Source organism: Diaphorina citri, unplaced genomic scaffold (genome assembly GCF_000475195.1).
Source record: "Diaphorina citri unplaced genomic scaffold, Diaci psyllid genome assembly version 1.1 scaffold208, whole genome shotgun sequence".
NCBI lineage: Eukaryota > Metazoa > Arthropoda > Insecta > Hemiptera > Psyllidae > Diaphorina > Diaphorina citri.
Window position 1 is genome coordinate 60,068 of NW_007377645.1, and position 20,398 is coordinate 80,465.

The following is a 20,398-nucleotide window of genomic DNA, read 5'->3' on the forward strand; positions in this document are numbered from 1 at the left end:
CAAATATCCATCTTCCTCGTTAAAGAAACACGAGTTAATGAATACTATTTAACAAAATCAACCTGACAGGTAATTAACAACATAACACAAAAGCAAGAACAACTAGTGGCTGACATGGATTGGATAGATACGATTATTATCCAACATGACAAAGCAAACTTTAGAGTCAAGCACAATGCACTGGTACCACAGGAAGCACCAGAAGGATTGAACGAGAGAATCAATGTTAAAACACCTGAGGGATCGAGCACGCTGCCTGAAAATAATGGTATCGGAACACCAAATAATAATGATTTAGGATAAGAATGGGGAGTTGGGATGCAACTTTATAAACGCAGAGATGAAAATATAATCCTTTTGAAGGAGTTTATGCGTTGATCTGTGTTGGTGCTAAAGTTAATTCTCTTCTTTTCAGAGATCTTGCCTTCATAATATCACTTTAAAATAGTGTTTAAAAAAATGCAGGTGATCACCAAGGACTCTCTATTTCATAGTAATTTTTCCACCCTTTTCGGTTCAGTATTCACAGAAGGAGAGCTTGAAAAGACCCTCACGATGTCTTTTCATGATGTTTAGGACTAAGACAATTTCTTTTCAAGTTTAGGGATTTGAATAATATTAAATACTTGATTGATCCTTTCAGGGATTATCTTCATGAAATGGGTACTTTTACGTCTTGGACGCACCGTGGCATCATGGCCGCCCTTGTGACATTTCCTCTTGTTGATGGAGTTGTACATGGACAGGGCGGAATGGTAGTTGAGGTCCCCGCGACACGCCTTGTGCGTGCCTTTGACACAGTTGCCGTACTCGTGAAGGATATTGCAGTAGGCCGAGGTAGGTTCCGGCTCTAGGATGCCAGCCTGGTCCATGGAGGCATCGTACATCCTAGTACATGACTCCACCTTGCACACAGGGTTCGTGCTTGAGGAACCTGAGGACAGAAAGAAAATTAAGAAATGGGTCCCGAACATCGGAGAACTTACCTACAATAATATCCGTTAAAAAAGGAAATGATACCTACCATTCTACAGGAATTTAGAGTATCACTCCAACGGAACCACAGTTCTACAATCTGTTTCGCTAATAGCTCACCTACTACACCACAATACCTTTTATACTATCGTTACAGATCCATCGAAGATCAGAGAGAAACAATAAATCTTCACTTCCCTCCATCTCAAGTATTTCTCTTTGGAGCTTCTCTTTCTTTTCCATATCCATATCTCGGTTGTGTGTTGTGCTCATATCATATTTTGTAGTTTGTCAAAACCAGTTTGTATACTTTTCTCGGCAAAAATCATCATAATGGTTCTCTTTCAAATGGATTACTGACAACGTCTTCACGTCTCAAGTCTCCTAATAGGGACAGAATAAGTGGATCTTATGCAATTCTATTAGCAAAAGTGGTTATCGATTGCCTTAAAGTGCAGTACTGACAGGTAAAACAAATTAAGTGATTCCGATCATTTGAGTACCGAAATCACCGTCCTACAACTAGTTTTAAGCTGAGAGGGGGAAAGAGAGTGGAATGACAGGAGGTATATCGAAAGTGTAAACGTGCAAATTGGTCTGCACGAAGTAGGCATAAAAAATTACCTTCCTTATATACTCTATGGAGAAAGAAACGTGTTACGTGCATAAGTGAAAATAATAGTGGTGGCAAATAGCAATGGAGGCAAGGAAAAATAGAAAAATAATATAGAAAAAAGAGAAAGAAACAGAAATGGCGAGAATATAATAGCAGGATAGGGAAGAGAAAATAGAGAAAGAGAGGGGGAGAGGGAGAAAAAAAAGATAGGGAGGGAGAAAGAATGAGAGGAAAATAGGGAGAGAGAGAAAAATTGGCTTGGTGCCGAGTGTCATAAAGTCCAGCTCGTAGCATTTTGCTGCTAGCTATAATTCCCCCTCCTCTCTCTCTCTCTCTCTAAGGACCTATCTTTCATAGTATATTTCCACCCTTTTCGGTTCAGTATTCACAGAAGAAGGAGAGCTTGAAAAGACCCTCACGATGTCTTTTCATGATGTTTAGGACTAAGACAACTTTTCAAGTTTAGGGATTTGAATAATATTAAATACTTGATTGATCCTTTCAGGGATTATCTTCATGAAATGGGTACTTTTACGTCTTGTCCTTTTTTGTATAGAAGTATCTCCAATATTTTTGAGTCCCTCGCTCAAAAGAAGAACAGGGATTTATTTTTGAGGATTATCCAAAAAAGAGATGACCTTCAGTACAGCTTATAGAACGAAGAAGGTTTTACCTGTTGATCGCAAGGCATAGCCCGAGCATTTAACGTACGTTATGTAGAGGATGTACAGCATATTGTATAATGGTATCTTGGTATTTCTGTAGGTTCCAATTCCTATCATATATGACACACAAAGAGGAGTTTTTTCCGGAAAGTTATAAAGAAGGACTTGGCGATTTCCCTAACATGTCCATTTCAAAAAGAAGAAGAAAAAAATTAAATCGGTCGAGCCGTTCTTTTGTGAAAATAGTACAAACAGATCCATCAGCGTAGCGGACAGACACAGAGACGGAATTTTTTCCACCATTTATGTTTAGATTCCCTGATGCATAAAGAGAAAACTAAAAATTTCATGATTCTAAGCAATGAACAGACAAAAATAAAGTTTTATTTAGATACCTAAGTGCTATGCGTTTGGACAAGTCGACTAATTGTACAGTTGCAAAGAGTTAATGGAGCCAAAATCCTTTCCTCCCTGCTATCAACGTAAAAAACAACGGAAAGCCAAAAACACCCCCTCGCTACAGGGTGGTTAAAAAAGCTTACAAAATAATGCAGTACAGCGTATCTCAATCGTGAGACAAGCAAACAAGTAGAGGTTGGCAGGAGCCCCGTGAAGTGCTTCCTCTTCAATTGACCCTGTCCCTTGAAAATTATGGGCCTTACGAGGGGGCTCGGTTAACTGCTATGAAGAAATATCCAAAAAAATCTTTTCGGAGTGAAATACCTTGTGTTATTCCCCCCTCTCTCCCTCTCCAAGTGGCCCGTCAAATATCCAGTAAAATTTTCTGCATAGAACTCTGGATCCAGTATCACAAAACTCATTCTCCTATGGACGTACGTAAAGCTTTTGGTTGTATGAGCTTCGTTGAAAGTTGCAGGGGATAATATAATGTTTGTGGTGAATGGTGACGTATATTGGCTTCAGCCCAGGACTTTTCACTGTGTAGTGTCGTCAGAATGAAGACCGCCTTTTTCAAATAAAATCCGTTACAAATAAATTAATTCTCTTCACTTCCTCTTATTCTCCTTTTACCTCACTTCTCACTTCTGTTCTCTTTGCTTTCTCTTTTATCTCTTCTCCTCCCTGCTTCACTTTCTAGTTTCTCTTTGTTTCTTTCTTATCTGTCCCCCTTCCCTTCGTGTTCCTATTTTTCTTCCTTTCCTCTAACTACCCTCTTATTTAGCTCCTCTCTCTCTCCTCCCCCTCTATCTTTCCTTTTTCCTCTCACACTTTCACTGTCTCTTGGAAGACAATATAAAATAATGAACGAACAACGAAAAAAGTACCTAACAAAACAAAAAGTTTTTAATTTCGTTGCAAGTTGAAATAAGGGAAAAAGTGAAACTGGGAAACAATACGGAAAGTAAAATTAATGTTATGGACATCCCGATGAGATTTTAACCCATTGTGAGCTTCGTGGCAGAGAAACAATTTTGGGTCGGTGCCTTCGCCAAAGTGGCCTCAACTCAACCTCCTCGTGAGGACAATGGAGAAGCTACTTTAAGTGAGCATTGATCAGTGGCTGTATGTGTATGATGATTGGTTTTAACAATAGCCTCCGTGACCGAATGCCGATGGGTATCACACTAGGGTTGCACGCCGGAGGTCCCGGGTTCAATTCCCGGCGGGGTCGAAGTTTTTTCGGCTCTTTGCTTGGGCATTTACCGCAAAAGCCCTTTCAACCTTATTAACAGGAGAAGAAAAGAATAGAGGATGTGGAACAAATTGTTCAATTTAAAAACCTGATCCTGATTTCTGGTTCATATATCATTCGGAAAGGGTTTATTATGAAGAATGTTCCTAGTCTTCGCTCTAACTTAAAGGAATTAAGGGTTTGCAGCGGGGTCATAAATATCTTTGAATCCCCATAAAATACGTGGAACATAGATTTATTATTTAATTTAATAAAAAGAATTATCACCGGCTTCAAAGACACATTTTTAAATTGTTCTAAAGAATGGGAGAATAAAGATGAATAAAATTCAAAGTGACAAGTTTCATAAATAAGCCTACGCGAGTTCAGGAGTGACTGAGAGAATATCCAAGGTACAGAGAATATAGATCAACACTTGGATGTGTTTAGAATGGGATAATCAGCTTCAAGTCAAGAAGAAAATAATAAATGAGGTGCCATGAAAGAGCTGAGTTATTCAGAAATGTTGAAGCTGAAGTGTCTAACATCTAACAGCTATTACCAGGTAAGAAAGCAGACTGTGGTAAGAGAGGAAATAGTTCAAAGCTTCAAAGAGAAAGAATCCATCACAAGTTTGTATCTGAACTCGGAGTATGTAACATCGTTCTTGGTACATTGTGTGAAAGATTACTGAGATTGAAGCAAACCGAGATCCATTATTTCCTTACAAATCTTATTACCTATACTGAATACTCCTGAACAATTTCTAACATCATGGAATAAAGAATTCTGACATCTTCTAGATTTCATTCTAAGGTTCATTGCTTTCACACTGGCAGTAAACACACTATAAAGCTCTATTCTCACATGTTAATATCAAGATTTTGACGATGGCCCAGTTTCAAGGACCCAAATGTGAACCATCCAGTACTTGGCTTATCAAAAGCTAATTTATAGCTCACAGCACAACAAGTAACCTATGATGTTTTTAGCTTCAACTTTACTTAAAAACAGACACCAAAAATGGTATTGTGTGCCAGAAACAAAAATAGCAACCTCTGTAGAGTTGCAGAGTTCATATCTATAATTTAATGTTAACTCGAGAGCTATTTATGGCAGAGTGGGTGCTGAGCTGATAGAGAATATTGGTCTTAGAATATGGTCACTAGCAGGACTAACAGTTATGTTAATGTTATCACAGACCAGTGGTGGAACTGTCGAGTGTTCGATTTTGCAATTTGTACTTGAAGTACAGGAGACGAACTTGTTTTTTATTAGCAATATTCATGGAATCATAAGACTATTGTTTAATAGACTATTGTTTTTATTGTAAATTGGATTTCTCCCTCTATCAGGGAGAAAAAAATAAGGTCAACCAACACGACTAGAGGTAAAAATAGTTAAAGAAGGAAAGCATTGAACTGGTTTCTGTGAGTTTTTGGAAAACAAATCGGGGAGAGAAGTAGGGAAAGGAAAACCGACTCGACCAAAGAAAAAAAATATTATTACTATTGTAATATAATAAAGGAAGGATGGACTAAGGAGTGGAAAAGATGAACAGCATTTAAGGGGGTTTTTCGGTAAAAGTAAATTTTTGGTAGATTTTCCTGCCCCTCAAATTTCGTCTGATGTTTCGCCTCTGGCCGACATTATGAATATAATATCTGTTCATTTTATAATGGTAGTCCAAGTTTTTATCTCATTTGCATTGTATAGCGGATAGCGCCTTCTTTCCCGATATGAGCCGTGAGGTAAAAACCAGAGACCTACTCAGAGGAGAGGTCACAACGCTCTAAGGAAGGAGCATGCTCATTATTAACCATACGAGTATAGTGGTACATTATTTCTTACTGATTTGGTGCGGCTAAGCAATGGTCCTCTTGTGGATATACATAATGTGCCCAAGGGGGCGACTAATTCAATGTTGATCCATTTGCAAGGTCTCCGGTCTCAGTAGAACGTCTGAATGACTAATTCATATGTGATAAACAAACGCCCATATTTAACCTCTTTTTTGTTCGAATTCACAAGAAAATTGACATTTTACTCATTAAACGTGTAAGTACTTAACTGGTATCAAAATGGCACACCATTGATAACAGAACGAACACTATACTAATATACTAACTCCGGACCAGTCAAATTATTCAAAACAGAAGTCCGAAATTTACGATAATGCAAATGTAGGTATTTCGTGTTCAAATTCTTCAAAACTGGATGTGAAGAGAGAACATCTGGGAATGTGAGATGAGAATTAAAATGTCAAAAACATTAGGATGAGGGAGAGGCACGGATTTTTTCATGTTCAAATTCTTTAAAACTGGATGTGAAGAGAGAACATCTGGGAATGTGAGATGAGAATTAAAATGTCAAAAACATTAGGATGAGGGAGAGGCACGGATTTGATACCAAGTGCGTGTGTGTCTAAAATGTTCGTGAGATAAGAATGGAACCCAGAAGTTTCTGTTACAATTTTGTTAATAACCCATGTTTTGATTGATTTTATCGAATTATCATTAAAGGGTAGCCCTCTCTCTTCACGGAGTTGAACTTCTTACAGTGAACCAATTTCAGTCAACGACCTCTGCCCTATAATTATGTTATTGTCTTCAGTTTTGAGAAGATCATCTAATGGGCTCTTGAGGAAGGTTGAGCTATACTTAGATGTTTTTATTGCTCCTATCTTGCGTTTAACTTTGCTCTTTTATAGTTTTGACGCATTTAAAATGAATGAGTGAAAACCCACGGAAGGACGATCATTGTATTTATTCAATTTAGATATGTGATCCCCATTTCTGTCGGTTTTGAGTTAATAGAGCAAAGCTTCCCCCGCTTATTACCCTAGGTATTAAGTCAACAAATTTGTTTCAAAGGATATGCGTCCTTCTTTTATAACAACATTACCAGCTCCTTGGTTAATGACAGAACTAATGGAAGGGAACAATAAGAACTATAAAGTTTGAAACTTACCTTGGTGGTGACGCACGGATTTGATACCAAGTGCGTGTGTGTCTAAAATGTTCGTGAGATAAGAATGGAACCCAGAAGTTTCTGTTACAATTTTGTTAATAACCCATGTTTTGATTGATTTTATCGAATTATCATTAAAGGGTAGCCCTCTCTCTTCACGGAGTTGAACTTCTTACAGTGAACCAATTTCAGTCAACGACCTCTGCCCTATAATTATGTTATTGTCTTCAGTTTTGAGAAGATCATCTAATGGGCTCTTGAGGAAGGTTGAGCTATACTTAGATGTTTTTATTGCTCCTATCTTGCGTTTAACTTTGCTCTTTTATAGTTTTGACGCATTTAAAATGAATGAGTGAAAACCCACGGAAGGACGATCATTGTATTTATTCAATTTAGATATGTGATCCCCATTTCTGTCGGTTTTGAGTTAATAGAGCAAAGCTTCCCCCGCTTATTACCCTAGGTATTAAGTCAACAAATTTGTTTCAAAGGATATGCGTCCTTCTTTTATAACAACATTACCAGCTCCTTGGTTAATGACAGAACTAATGGAAGGGAACATTAAGAACTATAAAGTTTGAAACTTACCTTGGTGGTGACACACAAATAATGCTGTATTATTCGGTTGTACATGGCAATTTGACATGGAAGAATACCGCAGACATGTATTGCTACATAATTATGATGAAGTAACATGTATTGTAATGTAAATATGTAGGTATTGTATTCTCTTCCCCCGCAGATAAATTAATTATCTTATCTCGTGAAGATGAAGAGATATTACTGAGAAAAACTCGAAGACAAGTGTAGTCGAACAAAATTTATTTCACTCCCCTCCAACGTGCTCTACCGCCATTGAGAAATTAATTTTTCCACGAAAATTGAACGCCACATTCTTGTCACGAGTGCCGAGACGGATTGTATGCGGTGCAGCCAAGAATAAAATCAAAGCGTGGACGGACACAGAAATTATAAAAGATATCAAAGATGAGATACAAGACGATTTTAATCAAAGTGAATTTACAACACAAACATTTCACGCAAAGAATTAGGCACCGCTAAATGTTGCCATAAGAAGAGGATGAAGAAAGAAAAACAAAAATTAAATTCAACAAAGACGAGAAAAAAAAAGTGGTCTTCTTGAAGCGTCGCGTCCCGTGGAAACTACACGAGGCTGGTGGTAACGTTGGAGGAGGCTCTGGCGTTGAGGTGACCACGGGACGCACCGGTGGTCTTGTCTTCTGAGATATGTTGCCGCGGTTGGTGCAAGTTGTATTTGTGTATGTTATTAATGAACGCTAGTTCTTCAAAGTGGTCTTGTCTTCTGAGATATGTTGCCGCGGTTGGTGCAAGTTGTATTTGTGTATGTTATTAATGAACGCTAGTTCTTCAAGTGTTAATTGCCTGGAATATGTTCTTGTGTTTGCACCTTCGAGTTGTACATTAGAATTTATATTGCTTGTGCTTCGTTCATATTGTATTTACATTCTATACAGATATATTGTTCCTGTCTCGGACATGTTGTTTAATGAATAATTGCGATTGCAATTAATTAATTGCAATATGTTTTCTTTTTTTCGTTTTGCTAATGTGTGTACATGTAAATGTAGGTACCGAGCATACGTGTAAATTAGTCTTCGTTCATATTGTATTTACATTCTATACAGATATATTGTTCCTGTCTCGGACATGTTGTTATATGAATAATTGCGATTGCCATTAATTAATTGCAATATGTTTTCTTTTTTTCGTTTTGCTAATGTGTGTACATGTAAATGTAGGTACCGAGCATACGTGTAAATTAGTAATGTTTTCATTTGTTGAGGAATTTTTCTTTCCATTGCCGACATCGATGTGATTTGTTGAATTTCTCATGTTAATGCATATTGCTTATCTCATTCACTCTTCCATTCCATAAATTTTACCTCTTCTTTCTATAGCATAAGTCGTCTTTCCATTGCCGACATCGATGTGATTTCTTGAATTTCTCATGTTAATGCATATTGCTTATCTCATTCACTCTTCCATTCCATAAATTTTACCTCTTCTTTCTATAGCATAAGTCGTCCATATTTCCTGAGCAGGGAGGTGTATAATATCTTTTAACTCACAAGTTTTATTTCAATACTATCTTTTTGATTTCTTTCGCAAGAACCAATCAATAGATGAACATGGAAAAGATCTCCTCGATTGCGTGACTACTGAAAGATTTTTCCATTTGTACATTTGTTCTTATCTTATTTCTTTCTAGAAGACTTTTTCTTGTTAGGCCTACACAATTGGCCAGTTTCCAAACCAGAAGTTGTTTACAGAGCACTCTCACAAGGGTTCAGGAAAACATACCGATAATGAATATAAACAAAAATCAAATCAAATCATGAATTCTTTGTGGTACAGCAGAGAGCTTTTTCACAACTTTTGTGGGTGTCACAGCATTACTAGATGCCTCCTTTACCATTAATTTTCATCCATTCTATTATCAATCTTTTTACACTGGTAATGCCGCCACTGATCGTTACTCGATTAAAGTAGCTACTCACTTATCCTCGGGAGGCTGAGTGCAACCCGAACTCCAAGCACAGAGCCGAAAAAACTTCGACCCCACCGGGAATCGAACCCGGCACCTCCGGCGTGCAAGCCTAGTGTGATACCCATTCGGAGGTTGCCATGAAAATAAACACTTACCACTCATGAAGACAACCACCAACAAGAGAAAGATCGGAATGTATGTCCAGTCCATCACAGGACGACCCTCATACGGCCAATCATCCCAGCATCCTCTGAGTCTGAAAAGCATAATATAATCAGACACAAGTTGATAAAAACAGGTAAACGCGTACCAGTAGCTCTTAATATAATAATTTATGTAAAAGTAATTATAAACACAGCTAAACATAGGTACATGTGTAGCTACATATGCATGTAAAATCGCCACTTGCACCCAAGATAAGATAGATAGGTACATACCAAGTACAGGATAGGTAATCCATCTATGAATAAAATGTGGTTATTTCAACATTGAGGGTTTTCTGATTTATTTAGAGTTTCAAGAATTTAGGGGATAATGATAGATCACTGATCGAAATAAAAACACGTAAAATTCCACATACATAATAGACGTACCTGCCGACCAACCTACCAAATATTTGAATAATGATCTCGATGAAACCCAATAAAAATGTTATAATTTGATAAATAATTTACAAAAAATCAACAACTCTTCTTGATGTCAATAATAAAAGGTACCTACTACCTACCCAATAAAACTTGCAACATCGAGGAGCAATAAAAATAAACCTTGCACAGGTCCAAGAACCTTCGAGTCTACTACCTACAGAGTCCCGGATGTGGTGGGTTGATAATAAACACTGCCCGCGGCATATCTGTGCGTAGTTTCAACAGGTGCTGATAGTCATTCTGCCTGGATCAGAAAGGATTGCCACTGAGATGATCATGCGATCGCCCTGACCACTTGGCGTATCGTGTCAATGCGGTAGCCAAGTCCAGTTTTTTTAATGAAGTTGATTCACAAACAGATATATGTTTTTTTTTTATTATTATTATTATTATTCTAATCCTCAAGTTCTACGGAATCATTTCGTCGGGTTTTATTTTCAAGAATCATGTCGAGATTGATTGAATAGATCCGGGACCTATCTTAAAATGCCGGTGGCAGTAGCGGAAGCAGGGATTTAAACTAAACACCCAAAAAATTGATGCTAAAAAACATTACTTTCCTTATTATGCGAGAAGAAAAGGGAAGAAATCTTACTCACCTCAATAAAAAAACAGAACTTAAAAAATATAATTCAAGGATAAATAACTTCGACCTGAACTAAAAGAATAATTTGTTTTCACGTTGAACATCCTCCAATTAATTTATTTCAGTAAGACTTCGTGTACGTATTTCTCGATTTTTAATCTTCCAAGATGTACACTTTCAATCCCATTTTCAGTTCAAACTAATAAAGATAATAATTAGAATGAAACCTAAAGAAATTAAAAATACTTTTACGAGATTAAAGAAACCAAGAGAACAAAGCCAAGGTTGAGAGCATAAAAAAATATGAAGGTAATAATAAAAATATTAAAACTAGTAAACAATAAAGGAAGGACGGACTAAAAAACAATGCGTACATAAATAACTTGGGGAATATTTTTTTCTAATTTAATTTTGAAGATTGCCTGAGGAAGTTGTTCATATTTAAATTAACAAAATCCTGATCTAAGACAATGTGAGGGATGAAGGAGGCGTAACCTAACATCGATCTTAGGTAGACACGAAAAACACAAAATACCAATAATACCACTATCATGGAATTTGATCAACATCCTCCCACCCTGATGAAGAAATTTTATCGATTTTATCTTCTATGAATGTTTAACATGAAATTATAACTATAAAAACTTTCATAATTTCTTATCAATCGATACTACCCCATAGCCCTATAGGTAGGTAGCGTAGGCGGTATAAGTACATACAAGATTATGGTGTAGGTTTTATATCATAGAACCTACGACCTAATCGAATTACTGTAGGAAAATCAACCATCAACCCCCGGTTTACATCGACATTTCAAAATTTGTATTGAGGCTGTTGGTAATGATGATTGATTCATGATGATAGCTAGAAGGTATGAAGTAATTTTTACATAAAGATTCAATTAAAGTTAAAGCCGTTTAAGGTGTTATTGAGAAAATTTTAATGTTCTCGCGACCTTTACCTGTTGTAGGGTTTAACGAACTTTGATAAATCCTGATCTAAGACAATGTGAGGGGTGAAGAAGGTGTAACCTAACTGCGATCTGAGCTAGACACGAAAAACCCAAAATACCAATAATACCATTATCATGGAGTTTGATCAACATCCTCCCACCCTGATGGAAAAATTTTATCGATTTTATCTTCTATGAATGTTTAACATGAAATTATAACTGTTATGAAACTATAAAAACTTTCATACTACCCCATAGTTCTATAGGTAGGTAGCGTAGGTGGTATAAGTACATACAAGATTATGGTGTAGGTTTTATATCATAGAACCTACAACCTAATCGAATTACTGTAGGAAAATCAACCACCAACCCCCGGTTTACATCGACATTTCAAAATTTGTATTGAGGCTGTTGGTAATGATGATTGATTCATGATGATAACTAGAAGGTATATGAAGTAATTTTTACATGAAAAGATTTAATTAAAGTTAAAGCCGTTTAAGGTGTTATTGAGAAAATTTTAATGTTCTCGCGACCTTTACCTGTTGTAGGGTTTAACGAACTTTGATTCCTTTCTCGAAATTCCCATTATTTCCCATACACAGAACTTACTCAGGGTAAGGGCAAAGCCATAAAAAGGAATACCTTATTTATGATTCCACCATCATGATCAAAATGCTACACCAGACCAAGTACCGAGGATAATAAATAGGTGCTGTAGCGAAACACCATAAGGCGAACTATCATCCAATTGATCTTTACATAATGGCGTGCACCAAGTATAGAGAATCGCCTTTCATAATCGGCTGGTGTGTAAAGCGAGGAAGAAAACCATCGACGCTCAAAAAGGAAAAGAATCAAGTGTGAAATTTCTCAGCAAGGAACACAAGGTTTATAAATTGTGCAGGTCACAAAGATCTTGATAGTCGGAGAAGACTAAAGCTGAGGCCAGATCATTGACTCATACCATACCGGGACACTATACTATACCAAGTACCAAGTGTTATCAAGCATTCATCTCTGTGAGAGCTCAGAGCAGGTATTGTGTTCTCAAACTACGGGGTGCACTCAGCTTCAAGCGCCCTTTTGGTGCCTTTGTCTAAACACTCTAAACATAAAGGGAACTGTAACAAAGATCTCCTTTACCGTCCCGAGGAGGATAGGATTGGAGAAAGCCATCCGTTTCGTTTTGTGCTTTGATAGGCTGCTCAAAAGCTCCCTATAAAGTACAAATCATAATGTTTTGTATAACTGTACATTCACGAAATGATTCATAAATGATGGGTGATTAAGAGGCCGATCAGATGACGAATATTCGTTTAAGAAAAACATTTGTTATTTACGTCACTATTAAGATAAAGTGATAACCCCGAGATTGGCGGTCATCTATTTTTACATGTTTTTTGCCTTTAATAATACATATTATAGTAAAACTATTGCCATTAGATTGGCAGTATTAGGTACCAATCTACCACAATGAGCAATAGAACCAAGCTCTCCAAATCAGAAGCTGGCTCAAAAGAAACAAAACCAACTTTCAGTACCTAGGATTGTCCGACCATCAGTATTCAGTAATCGTGCACATCTCTAGCAAAGCTAGCAATGTTCTCACCGGAACCATCCAGTAGTCCAGGTTGCATGTTGACATAGTCGCCAGAGTATGTGTATTCGCACTATTATCTTCCTATGCCAACCATGTTTCTCGAGACTTTTCAAATGCTTTTGTTTCGAACAAAAAAACTGGAGTTTATTCCGTGTCTGCCAGAGAGGTTCATATCAGATCATTTTTCCTTTTACATTGAAACCAAGACAGAGCTTGGCTAGGTCTATAACTTTATGTTCTTGTAAACTCTTGTAGCATGTACTTGTGAACGTTTAGCTAATCTTTCCGCGTTACAAGTTACAATGTGTAGTGTTTTGAGATCAAGTTGAAGGACTTGTGCAGTGGAGACGTAAAAAAATATGAACAAAACAAGTTGTTTTTATATTTCCAACAAAATAAAAAAGGCTAAGAAAAAATTCATGTTGTCCGCCCACTAGTGCATATTAAAACTTCACTGCCACATCCATATCCACTGAAACATCAACTGTTGAAGGACTTTTGCCAACGTTGGACATTTATGAAACCACAAACGTCAGAATGTGTTACATGGACTACAAAAAATACAGTATGTTTACACACCGTTAAAGGTAATAACACTTGGGTGTTAGTTTTAAGGAACCAAATCGTCACAAGATTTGGTGGTTTTGCAGTAAGTACACTGGTAAAATTTAACACATAATAAAAAGCTTTAAAATAAATAATAATATTATAGTAGGTATTTGGGAAAATAGCTCGAAACTTCTGTGATCTGTGTCTTGATTTGGCATAGGGTGGATAATTCTGGTCTGTAGAAATGGAAATAAAAACAACACCAAGTATAACAAGTACCTATTCTCCTTCGTGTGATATCTCACACTAACATCTAAACTTGAATAATACCATTTCTTTTCCTCTTTTGTTAGAGCACAAAACTACACAAGATTTATTCACAACTATAGTTGTAGCACAGCTACATAGCAAATAAAATATTTGTTTTACATAAATAAAATGATAAAAGTAAACGAGCAGAAAGAAATGTAGATACGTTTCTATCATGGAATACATTTGGAATTTGCACGTTATTCACACCTGTGGGAAAGATATGCTGATGGTTTCAGTAAAGGAGGAAGATTCTTCTTTCATTAACTTCTTCAGAGAAATTCGATGAATGAGATACAAAATTGACAAATCCTTATCGCACAATATGAAAAGACTTTAAATTAGCAGATAAGACTTTAATTTAGAAGATACATAAGTGATACCGACTTTCTTTCGTTTCAAAAGGAAGGAAACAAGCCCCACCCAACACTTACAGACAAACTTCAATGTTAAAAATTTGTATGCAAGTAAAAATACCTAACCTGAGGAAATGAATAATGTATGTAAAAATAAGAAGATATTTAATGTACAACTAAATATTCCTAATTTAAGAACAACGTTGTAAAAATAATGTTATCTTTTACGAATAAAAACACCGATTTACCTACATGGAAAGTAAAATTGGCATTCAATTTACGAGTAGATAGATTTAAAACTGAAAATATGTTAACTTTCTGCAAGATATACAATCCGTATTGGACATATTAAAAATACTCTTATACATATCAGCTAATGCCTAATCCATTCACAAAACCGCATACAAATGGGCTACGATATCCGGTTATAAGTAATACGACCGTCAAGGGCCCTGTTTGGGGAATGGGTGAAAATGGTGACATATTTATTTGCGAATATATTTATTTTGAAAGAAAATATTATCAACCCATGAAATTCAGGCAGTAAAAAGTGCGAAAATAGGGTAGAATTAGAATACCCACGCATCTTCTAACAGGTATCTGTAAATTACCGATACAAAGGCGTTATTAGGTAGCAATAAAAACCCTGCCTGAATTTGCCAGTCCAAACCTCAGTGTACGGAAATGAGCAGGTCCGTTTCCTAATATGTTCCACATCCTCAGGTTCATTCAACCAATGAAATCAATTGACCGAATGGTAGTAGATAATATGTACAAGCTGAAGTTGCTAGATCTAATCGTGCGATGTATTTAGTGTCTGAACGCTGTCATGTGCTAACGCAAGAGTCGTAAACTGCATCCACAGGTCCATACATTCCTGGACCGAAAAGTTCTGAAAGCTAATTTTTGTACTGACCAAGTCAAATAAAATCCCAGCTCAAGCTATGAACGGATGGAATCCTTAAGGTGAGTTTTTACGAGATACGTGCAAAATATGGACTCAAAGACAGGTATAAAGCTTTATCGTTTTATGATATTTTGTGGCTAGACTTGGAAATGGTGTGTTCAATGGTCCTTACCTTAGTCATTTTTGATACTCAAAACATGTTAATTTTTTTTTATATATATTTATAGATTTTATCGGAATATGGAATTTCACTAAAATACGAGAATCCCACTGCTGTAAAATAATAGATTTAATCACTTTCACGAGAGAACCTATCTATACCCACAGGTACATTAAAACAAACAAAGAATAATAATAAGGTAGCACAGTTATACGACCGAACGTGAAAAAATTCACACCCACAACACGATAGCTTCAAGAAGAAAACAATATTTTAGGGTAATTTTACAACTTCCCACAGTAATTTTTACATTTTAAAAGAGAACTATGTAGAAACTGTCCAGAAATCACATGAAATCCTCACAGCGCGTACGAAAGGAGACTGAAGGACTAAGCTACTGGGCCCTAGCCTTGGTAGTTATTTACAGAGGGGCTTCCTAAAATAAACCTTTGCAATAGGTCAACACTTGGGGGATACCTTTATGTTATAAATATTATAAATAATGATATAATCAACCAATATGACCGGCAGGTAGACAAGTATACCTGTTATTAATACATTCTTTATTAATAAGCATAATAATGATATAATCAACCAATATGACCGGCAGGTAGACAAGTATACCTGTTATTAATACATTCTTTATTAATAAGCATAATAATTCCTGAAAAGGTCTAAAAGGTAATTTTTGTACTGACCAAGTCAAATAAAATCCCAGCTCAAGCTATGAACGGGCCATAATCCTTAAGGTGAGTTTTCACGAGATACGTGCAAAATATGGACTCAAAGACTCAAACCTTATAAAGCTTTATCGTTTTTATGATATTTTGTGGCTAGACTTGGAAATGGTGTGTTCAATGCTGCCCTGCTAAAAAAGAGGGCAGTAAGTCCAAAATTTGACATTTTGAGTTATATATCTATACCCACGTATTTTTATGCGTAGAATTCAAAAAACGCATCAAAAACAGTCTACGAAAAAAAACAACGAAGATACAAGGAGCACAGACAAGGAAGAAGGCAGTATATCCCAAAATTATCTCTGCCATGCTAAAGAGCAAAGCAGTAAGCGCCAGACATTAAGAGAGAAAGCAGTATATCCATGGATATACTGCCTTCTTATTTACTATGAAGTTTTCTTGGATTTGCTGCTTTTTTTCGTAGTTGTGAACAGACTCATCAAGTGGATATACTGCCTTTCATATCTTGAATTCCAACAGAGGATATAGAATGAACAAAATGAAGAACATCAAATGAAAATAAACAACGTTTTAATGAAGAAGAAAGAAAAAGAGAAGAAGAAGAAGAAGAAGAAGAAGAAGACGCAGACGAAGAATAAAAAGAAGAAGAAGAACGAGAGAAGAAATGAAGGTCAAACAAGACAGTAAAACTGGTACATTATTATACATATACCTACTACTATACAAGAAAAACGAAAGACGAGGAATATGCAAAAATTTCATGTCCGAGGGGATTCCCTTATGTTACTTAAAGAAAGAAAGAAAGAAAGAAAGGAAGGAAGAAACAGACTTGAAACAGATTAAACAAAGTCTTATTATAATTATTATCTTCTTATAGTGTCTTATCCGTTGCAGATGTTGGCGACCAGCTTGGCAAGTTTGATTTTGTTTACAGCTATGCGAAATAGTTCCGTGGATGTTTTTCCAGTCCATTTTCTCAAATTGTGCAGCCAGGAGATTCTGCGCCTGCCGCGTCCTCGTTTTCCTTCAATTTTCCCCTGGATGATTAGTTGTAGTAGGGTGTATTTGTTGTCATTCCGCATGATGTGACCCAGGTATTGGAGTTTTCTTACTTTGATGATGTTCATGAGTTCCCTCTCTTTCTTCATTCGTCTTAGCACTTCTTCATTGGTTATGTGTTCTGTCCATGATATTTTCATGTTTTAACATGAAAAAACATGTTTTAATTCAAAAAGTAATAAAAAATTAATCCATTTATTTAAAAGAATTATATTTAAAAGACATTCGTTTAATAATTAAAAAGTAAAACAGAAATCAAAAATTATAAAGAAAAACATCCGCAACGTTCAGGAAAAATGATTCACCCCGGTTTGTTAAATTTTATCGGAATATGGAATTTCACTAAAATACGAGAATCCCACTGCTGTAAAATAATAGATTTAATCACTTTCACGAGAGAACCTATCTATACCCACAGGTACATTAAAACAAACAAAGAATAATAATAAGGTAGCACAGTTATACGACCGAACGTAAAAAAATTCACACCCACAACACGATAGCTTCAAGAAGAAAACAATATTTTAGGGTAATTTTACAACTTCCCACAGTAATTTTTACATTTTAAAAGAGAACTATGTAGAAACTGTCCAGAAATCACATGAAATCCTCACAGCGCGTACGAAAGGAGACTGAAGGACTAAGCTACTGGGCCCTAGCCTTGGTAGTTATTTACAGAGGGGCTTCCTAAAATAAACCTTTGCAATAGGTCAACACTTGGGGGATACCTTTATGTTATAAATAATGATATAATCAACCAATATGACCGGCAGGTAGACAAGTATACCTGTTATTAATACATTCTTTATTAATAAGCATAATATAATCAGACACAAGTTGATAAAAACAGGTAAACGCGTACCAGTAGCTCTTAATATAATAATTTATGTAAAAGTAATTATAAACACAGCTAAACATAGGTACATGTGTAGCTACATATGCATGTAAAATCGCCACTTGCACCCAAGATAAGATAGATAGGTACATACCAAGTACAGGATAGGTAATCCATCTATGAATAAAATGTGGTTATTTCAACATTGAGGGTTTTCTGATTTATTTAGAGTTTCAAGAATTTAGGGGATAATGATAGATCACTGATCGAAATAAAAACACGTAAAATTCCACATACATAATAGACGTACCTGCCGACCAACCTACCAAATATTTGAATAATGATCTCGATGAAACCCAATAAAAATGTTATAATTTGATAAATAATTTACAAAAAATCAACAACTCTTCTTGATGTCAATAATAAAAGGTACCTACTACCTACCCAATAAAACTTGCAACATCGAGGAGCAATAAAAGTAAACCTTGATTTGAAACACACTTGGTTTCATAATTCATTAAAAATTACGTTTATCTTAAACACTAATAACAGGGTAATTAAAAATTAAATTGATTAAAACGAGCATGAAAATGAGCACAAATTGAAAGGAGTTTTTTTATACTTACATATTGAGTTGTCTTTTTTTTCCAATTGAAATGTGTACAAACATATACAATATATGTTTGTACAAGATAAACATTCACACTGAAATCGTCATTGGTTGTGATGAATCGATAACTTTGAAAACAACGTAAAAACAATTGGCAACAGCTTAGTTTAGTGGAAACACGCGCTTAACACTGGGATTGCGTATAGAAACAGTACAGGTTCCAGGTAGCATGGAAAATTCCAGTGAAAACCACTTTCATATAATTTACACACAATTCGTGCCCAAGAGATGAGGATGAGATGAGATGTGATGAGAAGGGAAGAGAAGAATGAAAAAGAAAGAGAAGATAAGCGAAAAGAGAAGACGAATATAGAAAAGAAGAGAAGAGAGGAAAAGAGAACGTAGAAACAGTACAGGTTCCAGGTAGCATGGAAAATTCCAGTGAGAACCACTTTCATATAATTTACACACAATTTGTGCCCAAGAGATGAGAAGAGAAGGGAAGAGAAGAATGAAAAAGAAAGAGAAGATAAGCGAAAAGAGAAGACGAATATAGAAAAGAAGAGAAGAGAGGAAAAGAGACGAGATGAGAAGAGAGACAAGACGAGAAGAGAAGAGATGAAAAGACAAGACAAGACGAGAGAGAAGAAGGGAAATGAAGAGAAGAGAAGCGAAAAGAGAAACCAAATATAGAGAAGAGGGAGAAGAAGGAAAGAGACAAGAGAAATTAATTAATAAAATACACCTTGTTATAGGTAGCTATTACCTGGATGAAACTTTAATATTGATACCTACCTACTCATTGAGAAACTATACGTTATCCAGATGGATATGGCAGCAATGAGTCATCGAAAAAGTAGGCTACGTTGCCAAACATGTCAAAGGTGCGACGGTAGAAAATCTTGAAAAGAGGAAGGTACATTGCACAGTGCTTCCTCCCACATTGCACAGCGATTCAACCTCTTGTAAGAAAGGTTACAGATCGAAGCTACCACGAGCTTACACCAAGTACTGTGTTTATTTACGCGAGAAAGCCAATGAAAAATCGATTAGAAGTTTCTCACATATACGAGTTACCAGCGCACCTGTAGGTAAGGTAATACGTTAAAATACCGTTCTTGAAATTGAAGCTTAAACAAGGCTTGACAATGAAAGAAGAAGCCGAAGATGTGTAAATTACAGAACCAAAGAAAAAGGAATCATTTGCACGAAGTTTAAACTCAAATTGTAGTTCCGACCATTGCAAATCTTCTATGTAATTGTGGCATACGCCAAGGAAAACCCAGTATTATGATCAATTAGGATAATGTTGGTCGATTTAACCGTAAGCGTTTATTGGAAGGAAAACCCCGTTATTATGCTATCGTTTATCGATTAAGCAGAACCTGGTGATTCTTTACCTCCATTTAATGGCTTGATTACACTATGCCAATATCAGCTACTGGTCTCACAGGTAAACACTACTGCAGTAACATTCCAGTCCTATTGGTCACTTTCAATTAAGTTTGTAGCTGTTGACAAATCGCTGTCTAGGTCCCCTGTTTGTGCTTGACAGCACATTTTGTAGGGCTGGACTTACTGGACTTAGGGCTTGACGATTGGACCACCTAAAATGTCACTGGACGCAAGTTGTGTTTACATGAGGCCAGTACCTGGGCTGCATACTGGCTCCTTGCCCGTAATACTCGTACACCTAGACTCTGTCTGCCCTTTAAGTAAATTTACATATTTCTATCAA

The 20,398-nt window shown here is 36.2% G+C and overlaps 1 protein-coding gene across 1 annotated transcript in view; it reads right to left on the bottom strand.

Moving 5' to 3' along the window:
- Positions 1-578: 578 nt before the first annotated feature.
- The window catches only part of LOC103506004 (RGM domain family member B), a 94,182-nt gene continuing 74,362 nt past the window's right edge, over positions 579-20,398 (bottom strand). The window contains exons 2-3 of the mRNA XM_008470385.2: positions 9,545-9,645; positions 579-934 (exon numbers count right to left, since the gene is read on the bottom strand). Of these exons, the coding sequence (XP_008468607.1) occupies positions 579-934; positions 9,545-9,645 (457 nt within the window). The remainder of the gene's footprint in view (positions 935-9,544; positions 9,646-20,398) is intronic.